This window comes from Colossoma macropomum, unplaced genomic scaffold (genome assembly GCF_904425465.1).
Source record: "Colossoma macropomum unplaced genomic scaffold, Colossoma_macropomum, whole genome shotgun sequence".
NCBI classification, from domain to species: Eukaryota; Metazoa; Chordata; class Actinopteri; order Characiformes; family Serrasalmidae; genus Colossoma; species Colossoma macropomum.
In genome coordinates this window covers 10,694,659-10,721,119 of record NW_023494807.1, presented here as the reverse complement: position 1 = coordinate 10,721,119, position 26,461 = coordinate 10,694,659, and the positions used below count along the sequence as shown (strand labels likewise).

The 26,461-nt window shown below is 39.0% G+C and overlaps 2 protein-coding genes across 3 annotated transcripts in view; both read left to right on the top strand.

The window, feature by feature from the left end:
- sept4b (septin 4b) overlaps positions 1-11,931 on the top strand; it is a 30,807-nt gene extending 18,876 nt beyond the window's left edge. Inside the window, 2 exon segments of the mRNA XM_036556762.1 lie at positions 2,750-2,849; positions 7,867-11,931. Coding sequence (XP_036412655.1) covers positions 2,750-2,849; positions 7,867-7,935 — 169 coding nt within the window. The 3' untranslated portion in view covers positions 7,936-11,931.
- Positions 11,932-22,523: 10,592 nt separating this feature from the next.
- apoa1b (apolipoprotein A-Ib) lies at positions 22,524-25,138 on the top strand. Of its 2 annotated transcripts, none has more exons than XM_036556648.1 (4): positions 22,524-22,708; positions 23,218-23,267; positions 23,383-23,527; positions 24,214-25,138. In XM_036556648.1, the coding sequence occupies exons 2-4, from the start codon at positions 23,225-23,227 to the stop codon at positions 24,806-24,808; spliced, it is 783 nt and encodes a 260-aa protein (XP_036412541.1). In that variant the 5' UTR covers positions 22,524-22,708; positions 23,218-23,224; the 3' UTR covers positions 24,809-25,138. The 2 variants fall into 2 exon arrangements, with proteins under 2 accessions (XP_036412541.1, XP_036412540.1); XM_036556647.1 differs by having other exon boundaries at positions 22,586-22,776.
- The last annotated feature ends 1,323 nt before the right edge of the window (positions 25,139-26,461 follow it).

The following is a 26,461-nucleotide window of genomic DNA, read 5'->3' as shown; positions in this document are numbered from 1 at the left end:
TCTGTTTATCATACAGTTTCAAAAGCAGCCTGTTTAATTATGAGTGCGAAAGAGACGTTATGTAGAAAATGGTCACGTACAAATTAATCATGACCGTTTTTAGTACACAACTAAAGAAAATTTAGCCCTTTAATGTTCAGTAACTACTACTTAATATTCTGTAACTACAGTAACTACTACTTACTATTCTGTAGCAGGTGAAAGTTACTATTCTGTAAGTAGTAGTTACTGAACATTTTGGAACCAAAAAAGGGTCTTTTATTGTTTTTTATAACTACAAGAGTTTGATGCAGAATGTGAATGCACAGTGTGTCCCAACTCAGGGGGCTCTATCAAGGCGAGTCCTTTGAAGGACGCTTCGACCCGCGAAGAATGAGCTGAAATGAGACGGTCTGCCCTACGGCGTTTTGCCTGTTTGTGTCACAGCACCGCTGTGTCACAAAACTCGTCAAGTTCTTTTAATGTTCTTTAAAGATGGAGCCAGAAGCTCAGTTTTTTTTTCTTCATTTATTAGAGCTTCACCGCCAGCTACTGATGAGTTTTTTTTTGTTTTTTTACGTCTGTATCGTGAGCCATTCGCCTCAGTTTAAACCCAATACTTATATATTAAAGTGTCTCTTCAGCCGGCGTTCGCTTCTCTGTTGATGCTGCCATGTTCTCGAATCCTCGCCGGCACGCAGTGAAACTTGGGATATGTTGGCTGGCGACGGATCCACCCGATGGATCCTTCGTTGCCGTGGAAAAGGACACATTTCGGGGCCGCATTTGAAGGAGCCTTCGAAATAGGACAGTCTAGTCGCGCCGCTGTGACACAAACAGCCTTCAGATGCAGCCTCTGAAGGACGCAGCCCCTGAATTGGGACACACTGACTGTTAAACTCTACTAAACATACCATTCACTCCTCATTCTATTTAGAGACTAAGCTACCAAAACAGTTCATTAGGGTTCAAGCATGCAATGCATTAAACCCTATTGGAATTGTCAAGATTTTTCTTATTATTTTTCCACCATGGAACGGAATGCACAGCCTAAACCGTAAGTCCTACGGACTTGAAACTTATAATAGGTCAATAGGTAGTAGTACCTCCCGCTACTCAGGCGCAAGGAATCAACCCAGTCGGCCACAAGGGGGCACTATCACGCAGGTCAACGTGTTTTGGCCTATAACTCCTAAAGCAGATTTTTCCCAGACAAGACATATTTTTTTCCTAGTTCCTTGGGTCCAAACAAACAACTTTGCCATTTGGACCATTTAGCTCTGCCCACTGAGATTTTGAGCTAATTTGCATAATATGCGAAACCTACTTTTGCAAACTAGTCCTACAATTTTTAACCAATCCTCAAGTAATTGGTGTCAAAAAATTCAGAAGAGCCTTTTCCTCTTATGTATCATATGTAGTACGTTATTCCAAACAATTTCGCAAATGCATATTTATTACAAAACTGCATAGTTTTTTTGTAATCGGTAACTGTTTAAAAAGCCACTTTTTCGAACTAGTCCCTGGATTTTGATCCAATCTTTTCGAACTTGGTCTGGAAAAATTCTTTGGCATGTGTAGGTAAACAATTATCAAAAACATGTTCACTTTTCTGCTGAGTGTTCTGTGGAACAATCAATTAATTACTGTGGCCATGGCTTTGCTAACTTGATTTGCTATTACTCAACAGTTTTTGGTCAGATCATCTCCAAACTTTAAGGATTTTTACATATTTAGATTTTAATGGTGCATGCCACTTTTGGTCCAGATTGGCCTTTAGGGGGCGCTTTAGCACTCAAAAACACTTAAAAATCAATTAAAATGCTATTACAATGTTATTACAAGGTCGACAGATAAACAAATGGTTCCATACGACTCAGGTCACTCACATGAACAACTTTCTAATTACATGTTATGTCAAAAAATGTACTGTTTGTCTGGTATTTTGGCTTATTCATTCGAAGACTACATTATACAAAGGCTTATTATACAAAGGTCAAAAGGTCAATCTGACCAAAACTTGGTAAACATCTTTGGATATGGTCCCTGATTGAGAATCATCCCTTATTGTGGCCTTTTTACTAATTCTGACACACTTTCACTGAGCTCATACTTTACTTTAGTCCTATGTTTCAACTTTTCATCTTTTTCAACTTTACTCATATTTTTGCCTGTAACTTTTGATCAGAGTGAGATAGAGACAAAGTTCTTTGACCCACAGCTTGAGGCCTTTTTAGGCCTAATGGGCTAAGCGAAAAGGTTGAGGCCTTTTTAGGCCTAATGGGCTAAACCTGAAGAAAGGCCCATACTGCTGTTGCATGCTTGAACCCGCTCATTGCCGCTTGCGGCTATATTTTTGAATTATTTTTTCTGTGGTGTCACCAAAAACCACGCATTTACATATAAATATATATTATTCAGCCTACAATTTTATTTATTAAATACAAGTTTAGCCCTGCCCATTTATGCTGAAGTTATAAGGAGTATTTCAGCCTAGACTATTTTTTGAGTGGGCCAGCCAATCAGAACAGAGCTAATTTATTTACATCAGTCTTAAAGGCACAGTAACACAAACAGCCTGTTTAATTCTAAGGAATAAAGAGAGTTTGGAAATAAATGACATTAATTTAATTAAAATGAATTACACCTGGGTTTGGTACATAAAACCACACAAAGAAAAGAAATAAAATGTATGAAAAATGTAGGATATAAGCCCTTTTATGTCTCTAAAGCGTTGAACTTTGTGTGTTTCTTTTCTCCTCGCCTGCAGTAAACTAACCAGAGAGAGCGGCACAGACTTCCCCATCCCCATGGTGCCGGGGGTAACGGACACGGAGACGGAAAAACTCATCCGAGAGAAAGACGAGGAGGTACAGCACCCCGCCTGCCCGGCCAATCACGAGCATCACCATCCGGACACACAGCCACATCCGGACCCCCACACAGAGCCAGAGCCCCACAATCCAACCCCCACTGATACACACCCAGAGGGGTCCTGACCATCTACATGGGTTTTACTGTATAAAATAAACAACAATGAGCCTCTCAAACAGGTCACACACCTAACCGAGAGGGTCTCAGAGGAGAGGTCGCTAGAAATTAAATTAAATCCAGTATTAGCATTAGCTACACAGCGTAGTAGTAGCCCCGATACAGATTATTCAAAATTCCTGCATAATTAAAAGGTTATGATGTATTAGAGTGGGTCATTCAGAGTGGTTTGGTGTGAAACGCTCTGTTCTAAAGAAACTTAGTCAGAATTGTTCACAGTGGTGGTGATAGGAACCAGTCGTCCACCTCTAAAAGCTCCCTCACTTTTCACTACTTTCCCATCATCAACATTCCATATAAAATTCTTGTGTAGGTTCACTGGTGGTTCTGGATAGTAAATAAAATGTCTATATTTGTGTTGTAGTCATGGCGACCTCTGGTTCCTATCACCACCACTGTAAAGAAATCTGAACCATTTCACACCAAACCACTCTGAATCACTCTGTTTACATCTCAAATGCTGGATTGTGGAGAATTTTTGAAAGATCAGTGGAATTCCCCTTTAAAGTGGTACACCAGTGCTTTTTAACCTGATTTCTCAGTGCTGTATCTCTAGCCTATGGTCAGTCACGTGTCCCTGTGCTTAACAAAAGAACAGAAAACCTTGAATCTCACTTATAATAGAATCCAATGGGCAGCTGTTGATACACATTCTTTTTCTTAGTATAATTTTCTTTAGAAAATAGTGCCTGTGGTTACTGAGTATAAGCTACAGATCCAGCAGATAGAGGTCAGACTAAAAAACACTGTATTCCTTTAACAGTCGTGTCCTGCTAGAGCAGTTTAACAGGGCGCACAAGGCTGTGGGAGACAGTATTATGCATGGTCATGTCTGGTACTTTTGTATATGTACTGGTTTTCCTGGTTCCAGTGTTTGTGTCGTAGGTCTGGAAGCCTGCACACTTTCGCAGTGATGCACTTTAGTTACCACAAGTCATGACTCTAAAAAGGGCTGAGCTCAGGACGAGGGCTTTGCCATGAACACCTGCACAGTAATATTATTCTACTGCAGACTGCATTCACCCTCATTGTTTTTATTTATTTATTTATTCATTCATTCATTCATTCATTCATTCATTCGGCAACACTGCACTATAGGGGGACATTATAAAGCCCTTCTGATGCTGTTATCAAGTCAGTAGCGGGTAATTTAATGGCTGCTCACTGCTGCTTTATTAAGCAGTAACCAGTGTGAACAAGACATTTTTCAGAGCACCTTCATTTGTGTGTTATGCTTCAGAATGTTTAGCACATCGTTTATTGATATTGACCAGAAGCTCTGTTGAAAAGCACAGTTCATTCAGACCCTGTGCTCAGACTAGGCCTCATAGTACACATTAAGTAAAATACATCACTGTGTTTTCTGATAGAGAATAATTGAGTGTGTTTACATGCATGTCATAATCAGATTGTGTCAGTAACTGTTTCAGTGTGTTTACACTTAATCTGATAACTGCAGAGAATCAGATTGTGTCAGTAACTGGTTCAGTGTGTTTACGCTTAATAATCTGATAACTGCAGAAAATCAGATTGTGTCAGTAACTGGTTCAGTGTGTTTTCATACTCTTGAGTAATCAGATAATGGGGGAACTCCAGGCCTACATGAGTCAGGCAGTAATCGGATTTCTGCTTTACAACCAGCCAATAAACTCACAGAATAAGACGTGACGTAAACGTAACATATACTTCATGCCGAAGTTTCATCAAGATGGAGTCACTTTAGCAGAAATATGAAGATACATCATCTAGAAGATGAATAATATTTAAATAATTCATTTTAAGCTTGTCGGTTTCAGCGTCGCTCCAGAAGTGCTGTGCTCGTCTCGCAGGTGCTGTCTTAAACGCTGCTCGCTGTTTTCACACATGCTCAGACAGAGATAAACAAAAGAAATCAGAGTGAGAGTTTACAGCACTGAAACACCCCAATGCTGAGCTCAAATCCAGCCTCTTAATCAGATTTCTAGAAACAGCCTTAACCTTTAATCCAGTGTAAGAAATTGGAGTGTGCTTTTTACACGACAGAAATCTGATAATGACTGTATTATTGGTTTGCATGTAAACACTCTGTGTTAGAAGGTCCGTATTTAGAGCTAATTGATCATTTATTATGACGTAGAAGGCATTGATTGGAATGAAAAGGAATCAAGCTCATCATATAAACATTGCTTAAGTTAGGATTGTGCAAAAGATTAAAAGTAAATGAAGCTCTGTAAAATGTCTTATTCACTCTAGTTATTGCATGAGAAAGTAGTAACGAGCAGCCAGTTAATTAGCAGCTAAAGGCTTGATGAGAGTATACAGAACCTTGGATCTATTTATTTATTTATTTATTTATCTATTTAAATGTTTTTTCTGCCTTCATTAATTTGCTTAAGGCCAGTTTTCCCCTCTGTGTGGTTTAAAGACCAAATCAGAGCCGTTTCAGCACTACAAATGAAACAACTAGCAGAGCTACTTTTTAAGTAGAAACAACCAGCTCGGCTCGCTCACTCGCACAGAAATGAATCTCAGAGGTGGAGTAATTGAGGTAAAGGTGTTAGAAAGTCCTCTATATTTGCTATAGTTACTCATGTTCTTGTGATCCTGAAAACTGCTGCTATTACTGAGAATCAGTCATTTTAAATCAGTTTTCTTAAGTAGGCTACTCTCCAGAAGCAGGTCTGGTGAATTAAACGTGTCTGTATGAAATATTAATGTGATTTAATGTGTAGCTAAATTATTTTTTTTATTATTATTATATTATTATTTTTTTCTCTAAATATAGCAGCACGTGTTTCTGCCCTGACATGCTATTTTTATTATTTTCACTATTCTCAGTTATGAACACTGAGCCCAAATGCCCCACATATGCTATACTGAGCAGTGGAGAAAGTAAAGGGTTTTGATGGAACTGCAGTAGTGTGTAAAAGCAAAAATGCTAAACCAGCTTCTAAGACTGAGCTTTGGAGGTGTGTCTGCAGATTCTTTGAGGAACTGAAAGTGAGTCTCCTGAAAAGAATGGAAGCTGGAATAAAGGGAAAGAGAGACTCACTGACACTCAAACAGCTGAGATTAGATTTAGCTGTTGAGGCTTTTATATACTTTTTTCTGCATTTTTTTCATTGTGATGCTGAAAAATGAATAACGTATAATGAATAAAGTACTTACACTGCAAAAAATGGTATCTTGTCAAGAAAAATGATCTTAAATGTAGTCAGTAAATCTAGTATTTCTCGTTTTGAGATTGTTGTAAGATTATTTTAAGCTTATTTAACTTATTTCCAAACATATTAGTTGTTTTATTTTTATTATCTCACTATACTGGCAGATAATTTTGCTTGTTTTAAGAAATGTGCTTGAAACCAGCTAAATTATTTGCCTGTATAAATAATTTTACTTAATAAAATGACTTAAAACAGGTAAATGTTTAGAAATAAGTTAAATAATCTTAAAATATGTGCACAACCATCTCAACTACTAGATACATCAGCTAGAATTAAGATAATTTCACTTGACAAGATACTATTTTTTGCAGTGTAAAGGCCGTTTTGACAAATTTTCTTTTTCTTTATTATCGTCCAGCAGAAACACAACGTTAATTAAACTATCACACTCTTAAAAATAAAGATGCCATGGAAGAACCACATTTGGTTACCAAAAAATAAAAAAAAACCTTTTAAAATTTAAGGAAACTTCATATGAGTTAAAGGTTCTAGGGAGAACCCTTAAATTGGGATAGGACCTTTACATTTAGAGAAGGTTCTTTAAATCTTTAAAAGGTTCTTCCAGATTCATAGATGTCTTTCTCAAACATAGTTCTTTGCGGCAGTGGGCCTCAGGGACCCCTGTACGATCTACAAACCCTTTTTAAACATGGTCCTTGGTAGCAGTGGTTCTCAAACCGGTTCTCAGGGACCAGTTTGAGGGGTTTGAGAAAGAGTTTGTAGTTTGACATCACTCAAGAACCCCATTTTGGCACCCTGTGTGTACTATTTCGTCTCTGCATGTATATTCGAGCAGTAGTTCTCACTCCAGTCCTCAGGGTTTGAGAACCACTTGCTGTATGGTAGTTTCTTGTCCAGTGGACCAAACTGAAGACTTTATGAAGTGAATTTTGTTTATGTTCTGTTATTATTAACTATTATTGTCATTAAAATCTTATAAACGTAAGACTGTCGGCATAATTGTGACACCAAATATCAGTACGCACAAGCACAATCCACGTTCTCCTGTTCAACATCTACATATAGATAAATATTCTTTAATAAACTGAGCCCCACTTTAGAGAATAGCTCAAAGCCCACATTCAGACTAATTTCTCACCAAAACATTGAGGTTTTGCAACTTGCAAGCAGGTATTTTTACAATTATGACAAGAAATAATTTCAGATAGTAACAATGCCCCACAAAAATGTATCATTTTATATCAACATGTGTATAATTTGCATCAGTTTCTGCACAAAATGTGTAAATATGTATATAAAATACATCAATTTACTCTAATTCAGTATCATGGATACTATCTGACTGAATCAGCTTATTTTCAGATTTTTATCATTTGGGAAGCTAAAATCTGCCGTAATATTGATCCTGTGGTGGCACAAAGCGAGTCTTGTCGATTCCCTGCTGCCAGTTCCCAATGCTAACATGCTAAGAGTTAAGCAGTCCAGTAAAGCAGCCATGCAGAAGTAAAAATAAATAAATAAATAATCAATTGGCCAATGGCCTGCGCTCAAAGTTTGCCCTTTGGTCACGTGACCAGTTCGAAGCTGTCACGTAGGCCTTTTTCGATCCATTATTGATGGTTCAGTTTACTAACATCATCAATGTTCCTCTGTTTTCCGCCTGTTTTTCCAGCTGCGACGGATGCAGGAGATGCTGCAGAAGATCCAGGAGCAGATGCACACTCAGAAGGAAGCGTATTAACCCCTTTTCCATCTACATGCCTGAGACATTACCCACCCCGTCATTGCGTTCCGCTCTGGTCGTCTTCCCTTTCCAGTAACCACAGCTGCAGAACCGTTGCCTGCCCTGAAGTGCTGGAGGTCCACCAGGCCTCATTAGGTGCCATCACCCCAGATGTGAGCAACAATACACTGTGTTCTGTCCTCTTAAGCCACCACACACAGTCTTATATGCCATTACAGACGCAGCAGGTAGCAAACTAAACAGCAGCTGCTCTACAGGCTGAGAATTCTTTTCAGTTTTAAAGGGAAACTCCAGCATTTTTCATCCTGATCTCTGCCTGCTGTATCTATAGCAAACGGTCAGTTACCATGAACAATACTGTTGAAATGCTTCCCTTTACTCAGTTTCAGAACCTAAAAACTGTGGACTTCAACACCTTTATAACTGAAGCCGATGGGAAGTTGCTTCAGTTTCAGCTTGTGTCCATTGACGTCTATTAAATTCGGTGATTTTCCTGTTCTTTTACTAAGCACAGGAAAAAATATTGGCCTTAGTATTTGACCACATGCTACAGACACTGTTGTTCAAAAGTTAAAAAGTTTAATAACACAGTCGTATGCCAGTGTTTGAACTATTTCTAAGTAAGAAAAAGTTAGCACAGAGAACTGAAATATGGCATTTTCTGCTAATTTTAGTGCACAAATTCTAACATACTGGAGAAATAAAACAAAACATTAAGTGTGCCATGACTTTTGCACACTTTGGCTACATTTTATGTTTTATTTTTGTTTTGTTAAATTCAATCAGTAAACAGAAACTGAGCATTAGAGTGTGCAGAATTGTGCAGAGAGGTGCCCAAACTTTTACATACGACTGTAAAATTATACATATTATTGTATTAATATACAGTAATGTATTTTATTATTTGGCTTATGTTTCAAGTGATTATTCAAAAATGAGGTCAATAATTTGGCAAAAAGATATATAAATATAATAAAATAGAACACCTAAAATACCATTTTGGCATTATTTAAATATACATTCTCAAAGTTTTCAAATATAAAATGAGATTATTTATATAATTCTTAACATTAATGGTATTGTAGGTTGAAAAATGCTGAAATATTCCTTTAATAGTCAAACAAAGCTATTTTCTCTGTCTAGTGAGTCAGAATTAACGTCCACGTGACTCTGGCATCAATGCATTTACACAAGGGGCTGCGCTTGTGGGAGCTAAAAGCTAAAAACAAGAAGGCGACATGCTTTAAAATCCTCTGCTTGTACTCATCTGCACAGTAATAATAATGATGATGATAATAAATTCCCCCTGGAGTATTTTATAATAGCTCAGTATCATAGAGGGTGAATTGAATTATTTAATTTTTTTCTACGATGTGCTATTTTATTTGTACAATTTTGTTAAATGAATGCGTTTGTTGTACTGCATGTACATGCTTTTGTTTGTATTGCTACAAAAAAAAAGGAAAGAAAAATAAGAAATGGCTTCTTTACATAAGTCTAAAAAATGCTGTTTTATTTTCTTATGAGTGAAATAATAACTGAAGTACTGTAGAGCAATATTTTTGTTAACGAGGCTGACAAATGTTTTCTGTTCTTCTATGGAAATGATCATGCAGGCAGTGATTTTACAGGAGCATGACACTGTAAACTAACAGAGAAAAGGAAAAAAAACACTTCTAGTGATCTGTGTACAGTAGCAACACCCTAAATATATAAACTAGAAACTAGCATGTGACTGGGCTTCTGACCGTGTCTGCGTTGCAATGGCATAATGTTAGATTTAAAGGAAAACTCCAGTGTTTTTCCACTTGATCTCTCTCAGTTGCATCTGCAGGATTCAGTCATTTACTACAGGCAGTAATTTCAGCGTTTCCCTAAACTTAAAGCACAGAAACCCAACAGCACTTACATTAGCGGTCAATGGGAAGTTGCTGAAGCACCTGCCCATTGGTTTCTACTGTAAGCGTATATTAAAGGGTCCCATATCCTCTATATGTCTTGTACTTTATTTGTCCGCTTATGTTTGTATGGTTTTCTTTTCTAGTCATAATTAAAGGAGCAGCGCTTAAAAGTTAGTGCCATCTAGTGGTGAGGTTGCAGACTGCAACCAGCTGAACCCTCCACCTCTTCCCTCACCCCTACCTTTCCAAGCATGTAGTAGAACCTACGGTGGCTGTCAGGTTTTCTTTCTCTTCTTTGAAGGTGAGGATTCACCCTCCCTCACTTTTTCTTGTGCTAAATAAGAAGTCTGATCTTCCATTTGTCCAAATTTGGTTTCCCAAAGCACAAAATGATTAGCAGCACCGGCAGCAACCACTGATTCTTCTTCTTTCTACATCTTCCAACCGGAGCTACAGCGCCACCAAATTCAAGCTGCTGTTTCAGCGTAAAAAAGCGAAGGGCGCCCTCTAGAGCCAGAGTTTGGTTTGTCCACTCTGGGCTACTGTAGAACCATGGCAGCCTCTGTTGAAAAGGAGCTGCTCCCTCTGTAGATATGAAGGGCAGATTTATACACTAATGAACATGGTTTTGTTTACTATATTCTAATTCTGTTATTACATCCCCCTACATCATTTTCAGTTTTAACGACCGTTTTCCAACCTTTCATTATCCCTTAGGATTAAACAGTCTTTTGTTACTGTGCCTTTAAGGCTAATGTATGTAAATGACCTCTTTTTTTTATTGGCTGCCTCGTTCAAAAAGCAGTCAAGCCTATAATACTACCCATAACTTAAGTGTAAATGGATGCGGTTAAACTGCTGTGAGCTGAATAATCGGTTATGTAAATGCACTGGTTTTTGTGACATCACAAAACAGTTCATTCAGAACGGGTTGTTTTGCAGCTTAGTTTCCCCATATGAACTGTTTGGACTGCGTAGTGAATGGCAGTGTTTACATACCGTACCGAACTCTTTTGTTTAGAAAAAGTGAGTAAGATGTGGTGATGTGGTTTCCCTGATATGGGCCCTTTAAGGCAGTGGGTTGTCTGATGTAATCAATCATACTGCTACAGAGTGGTTTATTAAAAAAAGCACTGGAGGGTCCCTTTAATGAAGTGGAGTATCTTATTTTTGCAATCGTGCTCTTGTGAGAAGACAAACACATTTAGCACCTGTAGAAGAGAGTTTAAAGTCTGCTGATGCAATAAAGAACTAAACAATGGCAGTAAAGAGAAAACATGATAGAATTACCCACCAAAATCCAGCATAACATGACCACTCCACTCAATTTCTACATTATTTTCTGTGTATTAGTAAAACAGACCACTCTTAACAAATTCAAGCTCTAAATATGATCTACAAATGAAAATTTGTTAAAGTTTAGAAAGTGAAAATTAAAAAATGAGCTAATTTTCAAAGAAAAAAGGCCACTGGAGGTAATAACCATGCTAAAACGTATCTGCTAGAGCTACTGCCACGTTTTTCAGCAATCCACTGTGACAAACGTCTCGTTCGTTGCCTTTTTCTCCTGCTACCCTGATCGTCTCTTAAAATAAATTTGTTTTTTCTTCTCATTTTTAATCTTTTAATGGGGTCTCTAAAATAAGTTATAGTCATTGAAAGTTTATTATAGACGGATGAATTTACTTTATAAAGTAGTTTATTGATTAATGTAATATATTTTCTAATCCATCTTGAGTTGAGGCACATGGACGGGGTCAGAAAACGTGCTCTGTCCGAAACTTTATTATTATTATTATTATTATTATTATCGTTTTTATTTTCAATATTTGGATTTGGGCCCCATGGTTTGTGTTATAGCGTAACTGTTCAATTTGTTTTTTCTAGGATGTTCCTTCATGTTATTTTGTTCTAAAGGGAACACAAGTATGTGGTTTTGGACTTTGGATTTTTTTATATATGTATATGAACATGTCTTTATTTGGTTTTCATGAATGCATTAAGTGTACTGTGTAATGGTCGATTGTGAAGATGCAAATGACTAGAGCATATTCTTTAAAATAATAAAAAAATCTCACCTGGTGGAACTAAACGTGTTTAATGACTTGCCAGTTGCTTAGAAACGCATTTAGTCGTCCAGATTCACGCAGCTGTGATTATGTGTGGTTAGAACTGTGATTTGACATTTTTTCTCTCGCTCTAAAGGTCTGCTCTCTTCATGTTTGTCCTTTGCTTATCAGCTGCACTTTTTTGCCAAGAACTAGCCTTGTCAGGGTTTTTCTCTGTGTACCGAAAGGAAGCAGCAAAATGTTCAGACGTGTCTGTAATGTTGAGTTTAAAATGCATGAATGAACCTCCTTCAGTCACTGCAGTATAATCTTAAAATTAAAAGTTCTAAATGGCTCATCATTTGGATTTTCTAGAGAAAAGTTGGTATAGAATCGTTAGTGGAGCTTCTGTAAACTTTAAAAGGCTTCTTCACCTTTCACCTCTTCTTCAACTAACCCCTTTACCGGTTCATTATTGAACTAGAAGTGCCACCAAAGAACCACTAAAGAACCCTCTTTGCTTTTTGGCAACTTTATTTTTAAGACAGCAGCCAATTTGTGCACAATTGAACCTCCTCTAACCAAAAATGATGTGATTTCATCTTCGTTCTCTAAAAAGAACAAAAACACAAAAGCGTGCCATTTAGCCCTTCAACTCCGTGAGACCACCGGTGGTTCCAAAACGCACTTCGTCATATTCTTCATAACGTTCATATTTCATAAGCTACATTCAAAAGGTGGGAGCTGTAACTGTCTTCTTTCCAGTCAAATAGATGGGTGATGTATTTTAAAGCCTTATAATAAAAGAAGCTTCACTCACAGGTTTTTTTTTTCTACTGAAAGTCGACCCATTTTTCCACGAAATCTGGGCTATAAACTATAAACAGATGGCGTCTCTTCAGTGATCTGCTCTGTAAAAATTATTTTTATTAAATAATACAAAGAGCATCTAAGATTTTTGACTTTCAGATTTTTGGATTTCATGCAGTTACTGAATAATTTGCCTTATGATTTGGTCACGTAAATTCAGATGGACAAACCAAAATATACCCTGGTGTATAAGAGGTTAGGGATTCTTGAGCAAATGGAAGAACCATTTTGGTTTGAATTTTTTTTTTCTTTGTTGTTAAGTGTTTCAGATCCATCATTCAGGCTGTTTGGGTTCATCTGATCTGTGCACACTTCTGCGAATCGGATGTCCGAGCTGTTGCAGTTCCAGCTCACAATCCTCCACTTCCACACAGAGAGCAGAACTGACCTGTGCTGAGGGGTCTTTGGTCAGTCACTGTAGAAAGACCACTGTAAGCTCTAAACAGCTTTAAGCAGATCACTGTACTTACGGTGCAGGCCGAAAGTTTAGAAATGACACAAACGTTAAGATGAACGTCAAACTTTTTTTTTTTTCCTCAGGAGTTGGATTTTGTTCCCCCTTTGCTACAGTGACAGCCTCTTCTCTTCTAGGAAGGCTTCTAGATGTTGAACATTGCTGTGAGGATTTGATTGAGCATTAGTGAGATCAGGTACTGATGTTGGATGGTCAGTTCTGGATCACTCCAACTCATCCCAAAGGTATTGGATGGAGCTCCATCACTCCAGAGAACGCAGTTCCACTGCTCCACAGCCCAGTGCTGGGGGGCTTTATACCCTGACTCTTGGCATTGGGCATGGAGACCTTAGGCTCATATACAGCTTCCTATTCTGAGCGTCATATTCTGTTAGTCAATGAATACCATAGAATACTCTACAGCAGGGCAGCCCAAAGTGAGGAGTGAGCCCGCTCCCTCACCCAATGAGAGAGCAAACATATTCATTTATTCCATATACAACTTCCTATTCTTTCTTTTGAATCACATTTTTGAAGTATTTTAATAACAAAGTAGTTTAATGTTAAAAAAAACACATTTTAAATGCTCCATATGAAACTTACCTTTATCCTTATTTTGTCTTTTGGCCGTTGGCCCATCACAAGCATTGCACTTTGGCACAAAAAGTTTATGCACCCCTGCCACAGAGTACGAGATCAAAGAGATCACTGCAACACCAGTGGAATATTCTGGAACAAATAGCTTTGATTAAACTACATGTCAGTAAATATGTGCTGACTGTGGGCAACCTAACTCAACCTATTACTGCATTAGGTTTTTGCTTAATGACGATATAAAAGTCGACTCATTGACACTTTTTCAGAAACTTTGTGTAAACTGTGTACAGTTTTTTTCACATGCCGTCCTGTTACAGTTTGTGCTTCTATCTTCACATGGTGACTTCTACCATCTTATATTTATTATATTCCCTTTTTTAAGCTGATGATTTTATCAGTATATTTTTCATATCTTACTGTATTTTTAAAAAGACAGGCATAAATGGTCTTTTTTCATGCATTGATGATAAAAGTGGGCAATATTTCATGGCAGTATACTACTTCACTCCCAATGTATGCATTGCAGATTGGATGTTGCAATGATGCACACTGTTGCCTTATGGCAACAAAATGCAAAGTACCTCTACAAAATGTTTTTTTTTCCACAATTATTGTACATTTCTATACATTTTGACATTTGCAGTAAGAAAAAACATAAAAGGGTGTTTTTGTGCATTTCAGAATAAACTGCAGGTAAAGTTAAATATTTTACATTTTATATCTATTTTTTAATCAGTGCTTGCTTCCAGACTTTTGTCCTGCAGTGAGTGTCATGACTGTCCTAACATTTGAATCGAAGAGCTTTCTACAGTACAAAGTTCATCTGCTGTGTCAGTTGGAACAGAAATTCATAGAAATGCACATTGATTTATTCCCATCATGTGCACTGCAGGTTCCACTGTTGCATGCAACAAATTGCCTCTATCTATCTGTTTTGTATGTATGTATGTGGTGTGTGTGTGTGTTGTGTATATATATATATATTATATATATATATATATATATATATATATATCGAAGAGCACATACACACATACATAAAATTGTGCCATTTCATTAAAAAAATGTTATGAAATCATGAAATGCCCAATTTTAAAACTTCTTTTTGAACTCAATTTTCTCTCTAGTAAGTATATTTTTATAAACTGCACACGATTTTTGTGTAGTTGTTTAGAACTATTCAATGCAATCAAAAATTTGTACGAACAAATCTAGATATATGAATATACCTTATATATTGCTTCTTTTTTTTTTTTGCATGTTTTTTTTGGGGGGGGGCGATTAGTTACTTATGTAACGCAGCTGTGCTTGAGGACTTTGCGATGGCCTAAACTAAACTGCCCCTTGAACACAGATACTCAGCAGATTACTCCTTAGTACAGATGTGGGTGTTTGTTTAAAAAAAAAAAAACTTTGTGGCTTTAGAGTAGCTGGACACGATGAACTGCCAAGCTAAATATTAGCATTCAAAGCCCAGGGGCGTTCGGTCAGTTCGTTATTAAATTCCATGTGAATGGTACATCATATTTGAATGAGATTATTTCCTAGTTTCTCTGGTTGACCCACGGAAAGCTGAATGAAAATGCATGTCAATGACTGACGAATGCACACAGAATGTTTTAACCTCATGATCTGAGATTTTAGCCGCCAATTTTTGGAACAGCCTGCCTTGTTCCCTGTATTAGCTGAGTAGGTGGTGGGCCAAGGTCTCTGTTTTGCGCCACAGTTTCTCTTTACTCGTCAGCCCACGAGTCACGTGATCAGCACTCGCAGCAAAAAAGTCAACATGCATCAAAAAAACAAATTCGACCCGGTGAAGAAGTCTGCAAGGTGACTTTTGCTCTACTTCTTCCATCTTGGCTTGTGGCCTGCTGATCCTTATCATCGCTGTAATGTTGTTGTAATTTATGCAGTTCTGACCACACAGTCTGAAAACACTGAGTAGAGCTACAAGTCCAAAAGTCCGTAGACTCCAGCGTTTCCTCTGAAATGAAGGTGTTAATAGTGAGTTTGTGCTGCAGTAACAGCCTCTACTCTTCTAGGAAGGCTTTACACTAGATGCTGAACATTGCTGTGAGGATTTGATTGAGCATTAGTGAGGTCAGGTACTGATCTTGGATGGTCAGTTCTGGATCACTCCAACTCATCCCAAAGATACTGGATGGAGCTCCATCACTCCAGAGAACACGGTTCCACTGCTCCACAGCCCTATGCTTAGGATCACGTACACCTGCTCCAGACCTCTGAAGTCGTGTTGTCATTCTGTAGTCAGCATCATGCCCATATTCAGAACGCTGGGTCTGAGCTGTTCACCATGTGGTAAACAAATCTGTGATGATCCATGTCATTTTTTCACGATGCTCAGCAGAAAAGTTGACGTCTTTTTCAACTTAAGTGCGCAGTTTAAAACCACAAACAGGCCCTTTGCAGGTTAGAGGAGAGCTTTTCAGACAACAATGAACTTGAGAGACGACTTGAGAGTCTTGGAAAAGGCGTCGTCTGAACACTCCTTAGGGCAGTTTGAATACATACATACATCATCTAAACCGCTTATCCTTCTGGGTCACGGTGGGGTGCTGGAGCCTATCCCAGCTGTCATTGGGCGGAGGGCAGGATACACCCTGGACAGGTCGCCAATCCATTGCAGGGCAGACAGACAGACAGACAGACAGACAGACAGACAGACAGACAGACATACACACTCACTCACACCTAGGGGCAATTTTAGCATGTCCAATTGGCCTGACTGCATGTCTTTGGACTGTGGGAGGAAACCGGAGTACCCGGATGACAGAGTGAGGCATGACTTCAGAGATCTACACTATTACCCGAGCTTTTCTACAGAGATACACTGTATTTCTAACAGTACCCAGACAGGCCTAATTAGTGAATTAATGAGTGATCAAGAACCAATCATCTAACATCACGAAGTGAAATGAGTCACCCAATATTTTTTAGCAACGTCTGAAATGTGGAGTTATACATTCCCGGCGATCTGCTCTCCTGTTACCGAGTGCGAGTGACAAGATCAGTGGTGTAACTGTACTGTCCTACAGCGAACTCGCCTCTTTCTGTACATCCTAACCAGCTTTAGCAGCGTTAAATCACATCTGCTCCACACAACTACAGCACTGTCATATTTTAGTATTAGTGCATTCTCAAGCAACAAAAGTGAAAGAAAGAAGTGGGTTCATGTAAATTACAGCCCTGATTTAAATGAAAGTAAACTGATGATGCTGTATGTATGTGAGGCACTGGAGAGCAGGAGAACGTTAGCTTCCCAGGCTAGCTGTGTTTTGCAGCTGGCTAACTTGAAGCAGCGCTCCGTCACTCACACAGCACGGGAGAATTGATGTTACTGTAGATCAGTTAGTAATGTTAGTTACTGTGTTGTGCTCTGACATGGATGTGGTAGGAGTGACGGCAGTGAGGCAGTGTGATCTATAACTGACGTACCGAACCAGCTGTTGAGAAACTAAACAGTTTAGCTCTCGTCACCAGACAGCTAATATAATCAGTTTTCTTTCTTAAATTACAACTATTACAAAAATTGCGGCCGTGCTTTTCCAGCTGGCAGAACAGCTCACCAGAAACTCTCTCCCACTGTCCCATGACAGATTTGTGACATGTTCCACTGTTTGTCACGTTCTGACCATAAAGTATAGTTTAAGACAGTAATTAATCACTCAGGAGCAAAAATCAGCCTTCAAACTTGCACAAACTAATGATTTGACAGAGTCCGTTAAAGCAGCAAAGGGAGACAAACTCTCTACTAATACCTTTGATTTAAAAAGAAACGCTGCTGTGTACAGACTTTTGGACATGCTAAAGTTACACAGTTAATAAAAGAACACATTAGTGGGCGGAGCTTCGATAGGTCAGTTGTAAGATGTAAGTAAGTTAAGGTGCACGACGCAATAGCTAAACATCAAATAAACACAATAATGCCAGGATAACATGGCTTAGATTTACAGTATGTACAGTTTTCTTTCTCATATAAGTGTAGTGCTTAAAACATAAAAAAAGTTTGCCTTCAGGTAAAGGTCAGTGAGGGATCACGACCAAAGTGCTGGCCTACAACACTACCACTTCTTTCATTTTCAAATTAAATGTGAATTACATGACATTACACTGTAATAACATGTGTGTCATATCTGAAAGTGAAGCGCTTTGGTAACGAAGAACAAAGAAAAGCCTCTCTAAGCTGTAAACGCATCCCATGAGAGCTCATATCAGCAAGAGATGTAGGTCGAGGAATCCAGGTTGTGCTGGTTTCAGGCTGTTACAGCATCTAGACAATTTAGCACTTTTTGTACAGAAGGCCTTCTTCCTCAATCCCAGCAGACCTGTGTTCTAGGACCACGGCTTCCGTAAGTACTGAGCCTATAAAGTCAAGTGTTATTGTCAGTGTGTATTTAATAGAAGGTAAAAGCACAGAATAAAATTTCATTCAGAGGAAAAGTTAAGAAATCGAATTGTTAAGCCCCCACCCCCCCCCACCCCCCAAATAATATGATACAGTTGATCAATACTTGGTGTCTGAAGTTTGCTTCTTTATTTTTTTCATAGGAGATGCAAGGCTAACTGTTGCTAAGAAGTAATGCAAGCTAATACGTCACCAATTAGCACTGTGCTAACTGCACACCTAAATCCCAAACCTGCCTCAAACCGTGTTGTGATATGTTGAGTGAGGTAATCGCTGAGAGACTTGATTATGTGTGTACGACATGAACTAAAGCACATTAGTAATTAGTAATAAAAACAGTAGCGGCCTTCTGGAGGCCATAGTTTAGTCTATAGCCAGGGTCATTCTCCATTTGGAGGGGAAACCAGGTCACAAAGGCTGCAGGGCTTAAAAAGATGCTTAAAACATTAGACACAGCTACAAAAGTCAGTATGTACATTTACAGCTAACAGCTGTAATCTGCATTCCCCTTTAAGCACAGTTTCTATACTTTTTCCACACCTGGTATTTATCCTGGAATGCCTCATTGCTGTTTTGGCTTCTTAAATGTTTAATATTTAATATTTAAAAAGTATTTGCCAGTTTTTATCTTTTTGTATGATGTCTTTTGGATGCAGGAGCAACATGTTGGGGACTGGAGTTACAGAGATCAAATTCAGTGGCAACTATCAGGAGACCAGGAGTGAGGAGTGAACAGAGCTATTGACATTGTAATCGAGTCCTTATATAGAAATGCGCTCAACAGGTCGGAAGAAGAGAAAAGGAACGATCACAGCTGAATGAAAGGGAGAGAGTGAGGGTAGCTGTAAAAGACGTGAAGAGAAGGGAAAGTCTGGGGGCTTGAAATTGTGGAGCCATCTTAAAATCAGTCAGGAGGGTGGCAGCTCATTTACAATTAAAAGCTCAGGCTCAGTTACAGCAGACGGCCTGACTTTGAGGAAAGTTCACACCAGCAGCTTCTTTCTTTGGACTTTTCTTCTACAATCTATCTTACAATGTATTTAAAGTATCATTGCTAATTGATACACTTTGAAAATGCCAACTGCCCTTTGTTTTACAGATATTGTCCAAAATTATTTTGAGTAAAATTCTGTTTTACTATTTATTTAAATAGAATTTTTTTTTATGACCACCTCCTTGTTTCTACGCTCATTGTCTATTTTATCAGCTCCACTTACTATATAGGTGCACTTTGTAGTTCTACAATTTCAGACTGTAGTCCATCTGTTTCTTTGCATACTTTATTAGCCCCCTTTTACCCTGTTCTTCAGTGGTCAGGACCTCCATGGACCCTCACAGAACAGGTACTATTTGGGTGGTGGATCATTCTCAGCACTGCAGTAACACTGACGTGGTGGTGGTGTGTTGTGCTGGTACAAGTGGATCAGACACAGACGTGCTGCTGGAGTTTTTAAACACCTCAGTGTCACTGCTGGACTGAGAATAGTCCACCAACCAAAAATATCCAGCCAACAGCGTCCTGTGGGCAGCGTCCTGTGACCACTGATGAAGGACTAGAGGATGACCAACACAAACTGTGCAGCAGCAGATGAGCTATCGTCTCTGACTTTACATCTACAAGGTGGACTGACAAGGTAGGAGTGTCTAATAGAGTGGACAGTGAGTGGACACAGTGTTTAAAAACTCCAGCAGCACTGCTGTGTCTGATCCACTTGTACCAGCACAACACACTAACACACCACCACCACCACGTCAGTGTTACTGCAGTGCTGAGAATGATCCACCACCCAAATAGTACCTGCTCTGTGAGGGTCCATGGGGGTCCTGACCACTGAAGAAAACAAATCTTGTTAAATTGTACTGCATTTATTTTAAATGGGTTATTATATAATTGGTATTACACATTAGAGTGTATTACTTTAACATTATTACTGTATTATACTGTGCAAATGTGTTCTTTAAACCATTTTATGAATGATCTTGAAAATAAGTGACCACATCCTCTACAGAGAACACACTTCTGCACATTTAAATGCACAATTACTGTTTATTTGCTGAATTTAGCATACTGGAGGATGAGCTGTGATTACATCAATTGATCTGTAAAACACTTAGTGGGTGTTAAAAGACTGTCATAAGAAAAGACTTAAGGATGAAAGAGCAGGAAGGCTTCTGAAAAGCTGATAGGTTTAGCTTTGATTCTTCCCCCTTGATGCCCCCTTTATTGACCACCTATTGGTTAAAGTTCACACGTCCTCATAAATGTTCTGGGTTATTACTTAATATGTACCAGTTACTACTTTTTTCATTACAACTTCGTTTTAGTTTGTTGCTGGAGGTCGTATCGTCACATCTGCGCAGCGTTTAGAAGAGTGTCTATTAAGTCAATACAAAGATTTTGTGAACTTTTCTCTCTGCTTCTAACTAATGATTAACCTTAGAGCTCAGCTGGACTGAAAGTAGAAGGTTTACATATATATATATGTATATATATGTTTATATATATATATATATATATATATATATATAATGTTTATGATATGCTTAAAATTGACTCTGTCTGATTATGTCTGCAGGAATAGTATAACATAAATTGGTGCAAAATGACTTCCACTGATTGCTGAAAAGATTTTAAGTTCTTGATGATGAACAATATCCAAACGCTGGTGGTTGAAGTCAAGCTGAAGGCTTTTATACTGGATGATACACTTTCCTGAGTTAACTGTGTTACCAAACAGGGCTAAAAACCACCAAAAACATTCAACGTAACTAAGAAAAATCATTAAAAATCTTCAAGCTTCGATCTGTTCAAATGCATGAAAACGTGGTGGAGCACATTTAGCTCAAAGTCCATGTGCAGTGGACAGTTTGGCTGACCCTTTAACCCATTTGTCATTTTGCCACGGCGTGCAGAGAAAGCTGGCGGACCTAGTCTAATGCAGCGATATGGTAACAGTATGTACCGTGAAGATTACGACACTTATGGCGTGGAACCTGTACTCGATGCCCTTTTAGAACCTTATCAGAGAAGGTATTGAAGAGAACGCTGGCCCTGAAAAAAAACAGAGAAAGACGGAGATTCCACAGGCCACTGATTTGATCATTGACTTAACTGCATTAGACCTTGTTTGCTTTCTTGATCGGTTTACTTAATCCTCCCACTCAGACTGACCGCCAGCCTACACAGCCACGTCCATATATGGTCTTTCCACTGCTGAAGAAAAAGAATATTCTTTAAGTTCAAATAGATTGTCTCTGTTGTTGTTTGCTTTAGAATATTTGCTTTTGACAAAAGCACTCAGTGATTGGTGCTATCATGACTAACAGTATTTTCTGATGAAACAGTGCATTTCTCAAGCTAATGTGAACTAGCTAAATGCCAAATGCCTGGCAAACCTCTATATAACTAAAAAAACAACATTTTTCGTAAAACGAGCAATAAGCTGTAAGATGTGCTAAGATGTGCTAAGCCTGAGAATTTCAGGGGTTAATTCCTCATAAAGCTAGTCAGTCCTGAGGATATGGCCCCCTGTGGCCAGATTAAAAAATAGCCAAACATTTTTAACCCCTTAAATTCCAGGCTCATTACATATTTAAGTTAAAGAACCATATACAAGAGATCATCCATCATAGAGATAAATCATTGACATTTATGCACTGTAACCACTGCCTTTACTAAAGAACCCGTAAAGAGACTCTTTTTTTAAAAGGGGAATTCATTCAGTGTTTTCTCATTGTACAGAAACTAACCGAGTCAGAATTGTTCACAGTGGTGGTGATAAGAACCAGACATCCACCTCTAAAAGCTTCCGCACAGAAAGGTATTACATGAGATGATTATGAATACACAGCCTGACGACTGGGACATTGTTTTACAATAGTTTTGAGAAGGTTTCAGCTTAAAATGTGTGGGGTTTTAATACATTCATGGCAAAGATGTGCACGTAAGGCTGAATATTCCCCCAAAATTTTTTTTTCGGATTTTCCCCTATTTTAGTTATCATGATTACATCTAAAAACGTTGGTGAAAGTTGGTGTTCATCTTGAAGGGCGCAGGAGTGTGAGGTTAGCAGCCTTGTGCAATTCTGCTCAAATGAAAGACGCCAAAGGTTGGAATGACTGTGTTAACAGTACCATAAAAGTGTTTTTTGGGTTCTTCAGCTTTTGCAAGATACAAACAAGACGTTCACTCTTATTATCTGCACTAAAAATGTCGAAAAGCGAGGCCACTGGCTGAGAGAGAAAGACGGAGGGTACATTTCCTTACAACACTTTTCTGATTCTATTGATAAACTCCCCCTCCGCTCAGTAGGTGACCATTGTACCCAACTCATCCAATGAGCGGGGGTGAGGTCCACCTCCACGGATGCACACTCACACCCCCACCATGCTCCCTCCCTCTTCCTCGGGCCCTATAAAACATCCACCTCTGCCCCAGGTTCTTCAGTCTCTCCCAGACCAGCATCACCAACGGGTAAGCAGAAGAGCTGAGGACACACTTGCCTTTTTACAGGAGAACTTCGGAAGAATTTTGAAGCAACTGTAGGGAAAAAAAATGGATTGTTAAATTGTTGACTGAGTTTCACTGAATTGTGTTTAGCACCCAGAAACTTGCTGTTCATTTGTGGAAAGAGAAACTTGTAGAGAGGTCTGGAACCTCATTTAAAACTTAGTTTTAAATGTGTAGATCACTTAGAGAGAAAACTCAGTTTAGGGACAAAGCCTCCTCGGCTAACACCCAAGCTAATCCTAACGGTTGGAGATTAGGTAGCGCTTAAGCGCTTATCTAGTTGTGAAGCCTTTGTATTGCCATTTTATCCAGGTTGGATTAGAACGTAAAGTTGGATTAGAGTGTAGGTTGACATCTGCCGTGGACCGGACTAATTCAGGTCGGGTTCCGCAGGTTCTAAAACCTTCTGCTCTTTTTCTGTCATGCATGCATCTGATGGCAAAAAGTGATGCTGATCTGCTTTCTCTTCACAGATCCACCATGAAGTTCGTGGCTCTAGCACTAGCCATTCTCCTGGCTGCAGGTAAGCAATGTTTCTCAGCTTCAACATCAAGTATTCAAAGTTACCAGCTGACGAAATGCCAAGCCCAGTAGCCTGGTGTGCACAGCCCCAAAATTTAAGCCTCCTGTCTGTCCAGGTTGCCAGGCCCGCTCCATGCAGGCAGATGCGCCGACTCAGTATGAACAGATAAGGTCTGCAGTTGTGACATACCTGGGTCAGGTGAAGGAGACCGCACAGAAGGCCATCAACCGCCTTGATGACGCCGAGTACAAGGAACTCAAGTAAGAGATAAAGCTCGCCATTCGTTTGTTCTCAGCCAATGAGGATTAAAGCCGCTCATTATTCAGTTGTTAATCTTCAGTAACTGATGTATATATAAAAAAATAATTTACAAGTTCTCACCACAGTGTGGGCCCATGTGTGGACCCTTGTAGTTTTAAGCTGTTAATCTCTCTACCTCCACATGCACTAATAGTGTTTACACATATGTTTATGTACAGTGGTTCTCAAACAAGGCTTTAGGAACCCCTACACGGTCCACATCTGTCCTCTATCCCTTTTTACTGCAAGCAAAAGTGTGGACTATCTGGGGGACCCTGAAGATCAGTTTGAGAACCACTTCCACAGAACTAACAGTCTACCAAACGTAAAGTTTTCAGAAAGTGACCAATCTAAGAAACATTACATTCTCGTATATGGCCTCTTGAACATTTTTAAAAGGGTTCTATATGGCACAAAAGACAGAACCTCCACATGCACTCTTGGCAAAAATGGTTCTACATTGTACCAATATTCACACTAACAAGTCTCTTTTTCAACCATGGCTCCTAAAGGAACCAAAAGTCTGTTTTCAATGGCATCACTCAAAGGCATCTTTGTGTCTTACTCATTCAAAGCTTATTTGCATCGCATTAATTACACAAAATGCTTTCTGACGTTTTTTTCCATTCTTTTCTCTTCTTTATAGGGATCGCCTCACCCTGTCCCTGACCAGAATCGAGAAATACTTGGAATCTGCCTCCGAGTCTCTCAGACCAGTCAGAGAGACAATTGGCCCACAGGTAATAGAAGCCTTTGCCGCTCTGCGTGAGAAGGTGGAGAAAGATGTGGAGGACCTGCGTACGGAGCTGGCGCCCAAGCGCGAGGCGCTGCGCGAGGTGGTGAAGAAGCACATTGATCAGTACCGCGAGAAGCTGGAGCCTCTGCTCAAGGAGTACGCCGAGAAGCACCACGAGCAGATGGAGTACTTCCGCAGCAAGTTCGAGCCTGTGTTGAAGGAGCTGCGGGAACTGATAAAGACCAACGTGGAGGAGACCAAGTCCAAGCTGACACCCATCGTGGAAGTGCTGGTCAAGAAGGGGCACGAGCGCCTGGAGGAGCTGAAACACGCCATTGAGCCTTACATCCAGGAGTACAGGGAGCAGGCGGGAAGCACCTTCACCAGCCTTCGGGACAAGTACGAATCTGGAGAACTGCAAAAGAAGATCTCCGATCTGGTGGAAGAGATTAAGCCACAGTTAGAGAAGATTGCCGAATCTGTCCATAGGGCTTTGAAGGAATAAACATCCTCTCGTCCACTTCCTTGCCCACCGAAACGTGGCCTCAAAGGCCCATTTTTTCCCACACCCTGTTACTAACACCCGAGTCTGCAAGGCTTCATCATACAAATGGATTCTTTCCACACATCTACTCACATTCACATGCACTTTCCACTCGCCATGGGTTGATGCAGCAACCAGACTTTTATTTTCTTGCCAAGCTTAACACATGCTTAAGTAGATGCAACCTGTTTTTTGTGCAACATTCGGGCTAAATCTTTTGCTGTGCTTCTTGTGTTGTCAAAGAATGTGACAAAATAATGGCTCAATAAAAAACAGACTGTTTCATACAAACCTCTGTTGTCTCAAGTGTTCTTCTCACACCCAAGCAATGAGCCTCAAATCAAAACTCACTGAGCTCTCAGCTGAATTCATATCCTTCATCAACACATTCTAATTCAATTTAGAGTGTAAATAATTCCACCGATCATTTCTGCATAATGACATCATGAAGATGTAAATAGTCATTTAGAGTGGTTTGTTGTGAAATACTCCATTCTGAGTCAGAACTGTTCACAGTGGTAGTGATAGGAACCAGATGTCCATCATTCCATTTAAACATTCAAAAGACATGTAGGGTCACTAGAGGTTTTGGATAGTAATTAAATTGGCTATATTTGTGTTGTAGACACTTTTACCTCGGCTGTAAAAGACGTGAAGAGAGGGAAAAGTCTGTGTGTGTGTGGGTTGAAATTGTGGAGCCATCTTAAAATCAGTTAGGATGGTGGCAGCTCTACAGCAGACAGCCTGACTTTGAGGACAATATACACTAGACGCTTCTTTCTTTGGGCTTTTCTTCTACCATCTAACAATATATTTCAAAAAATAATAATAATATATAATATATCATCACTGTCTGGACAAAACCTTTGTTTTTAAACATAGTTGGAAAATGCCAGCTGCCCTTTACATTGTATGCAAACTTCACGATGGGCCAACAGAAATTGTCACAAATTATTTAGAGTAAAAACATTTTACATTAATTCAAACAGAATTTAACAAATCCATGCAATGGCTGGAAAAGTCAGGAACAAAAACTGCATTCTTATCTTACATATTCGTAAAATTGTTGCCATAATTTACTGTATTTATATTTCTATTTATTTGAATGTTTAATAATACTTATACCTAATGTATTATGTATATATATTACTCCAACATATTACAGAATTGTGCAATTTTTTTGTCTGCCTTGAAAATGGTAACGCATCCTCTACGGAGAACACACTTTGCATTTTTTAATATTTCAGATTGAAATACTGTTTAAATGCTGAATTTAGTGTATTAGGGGGAAAAAGTGTCATTATTGAGTATTGTGTGTTTATATTGAGGACTTGCACTAAAGCAGAGATGAGTTTGCAAGTAACTGTAATTACATCAGTTGATCTATAAAACACAACTGTGGATGTTAAAAGACTGTCATAACTGATGACTTAGGGATGAAAGAGCAGAAAGGTTTCTGAAAAGCTGGTGGGTTCAGCTCTGATTCTTTACTCGTGATGCCCCCTTTATTGACCACCTATTGGTTAAATATTTGTCACGTGATGTCCACACGTCCTCATCAATGTTCTGGGTTATTACTTCTTATGTACCAGTTACTACTTCTTTCATTAAAAC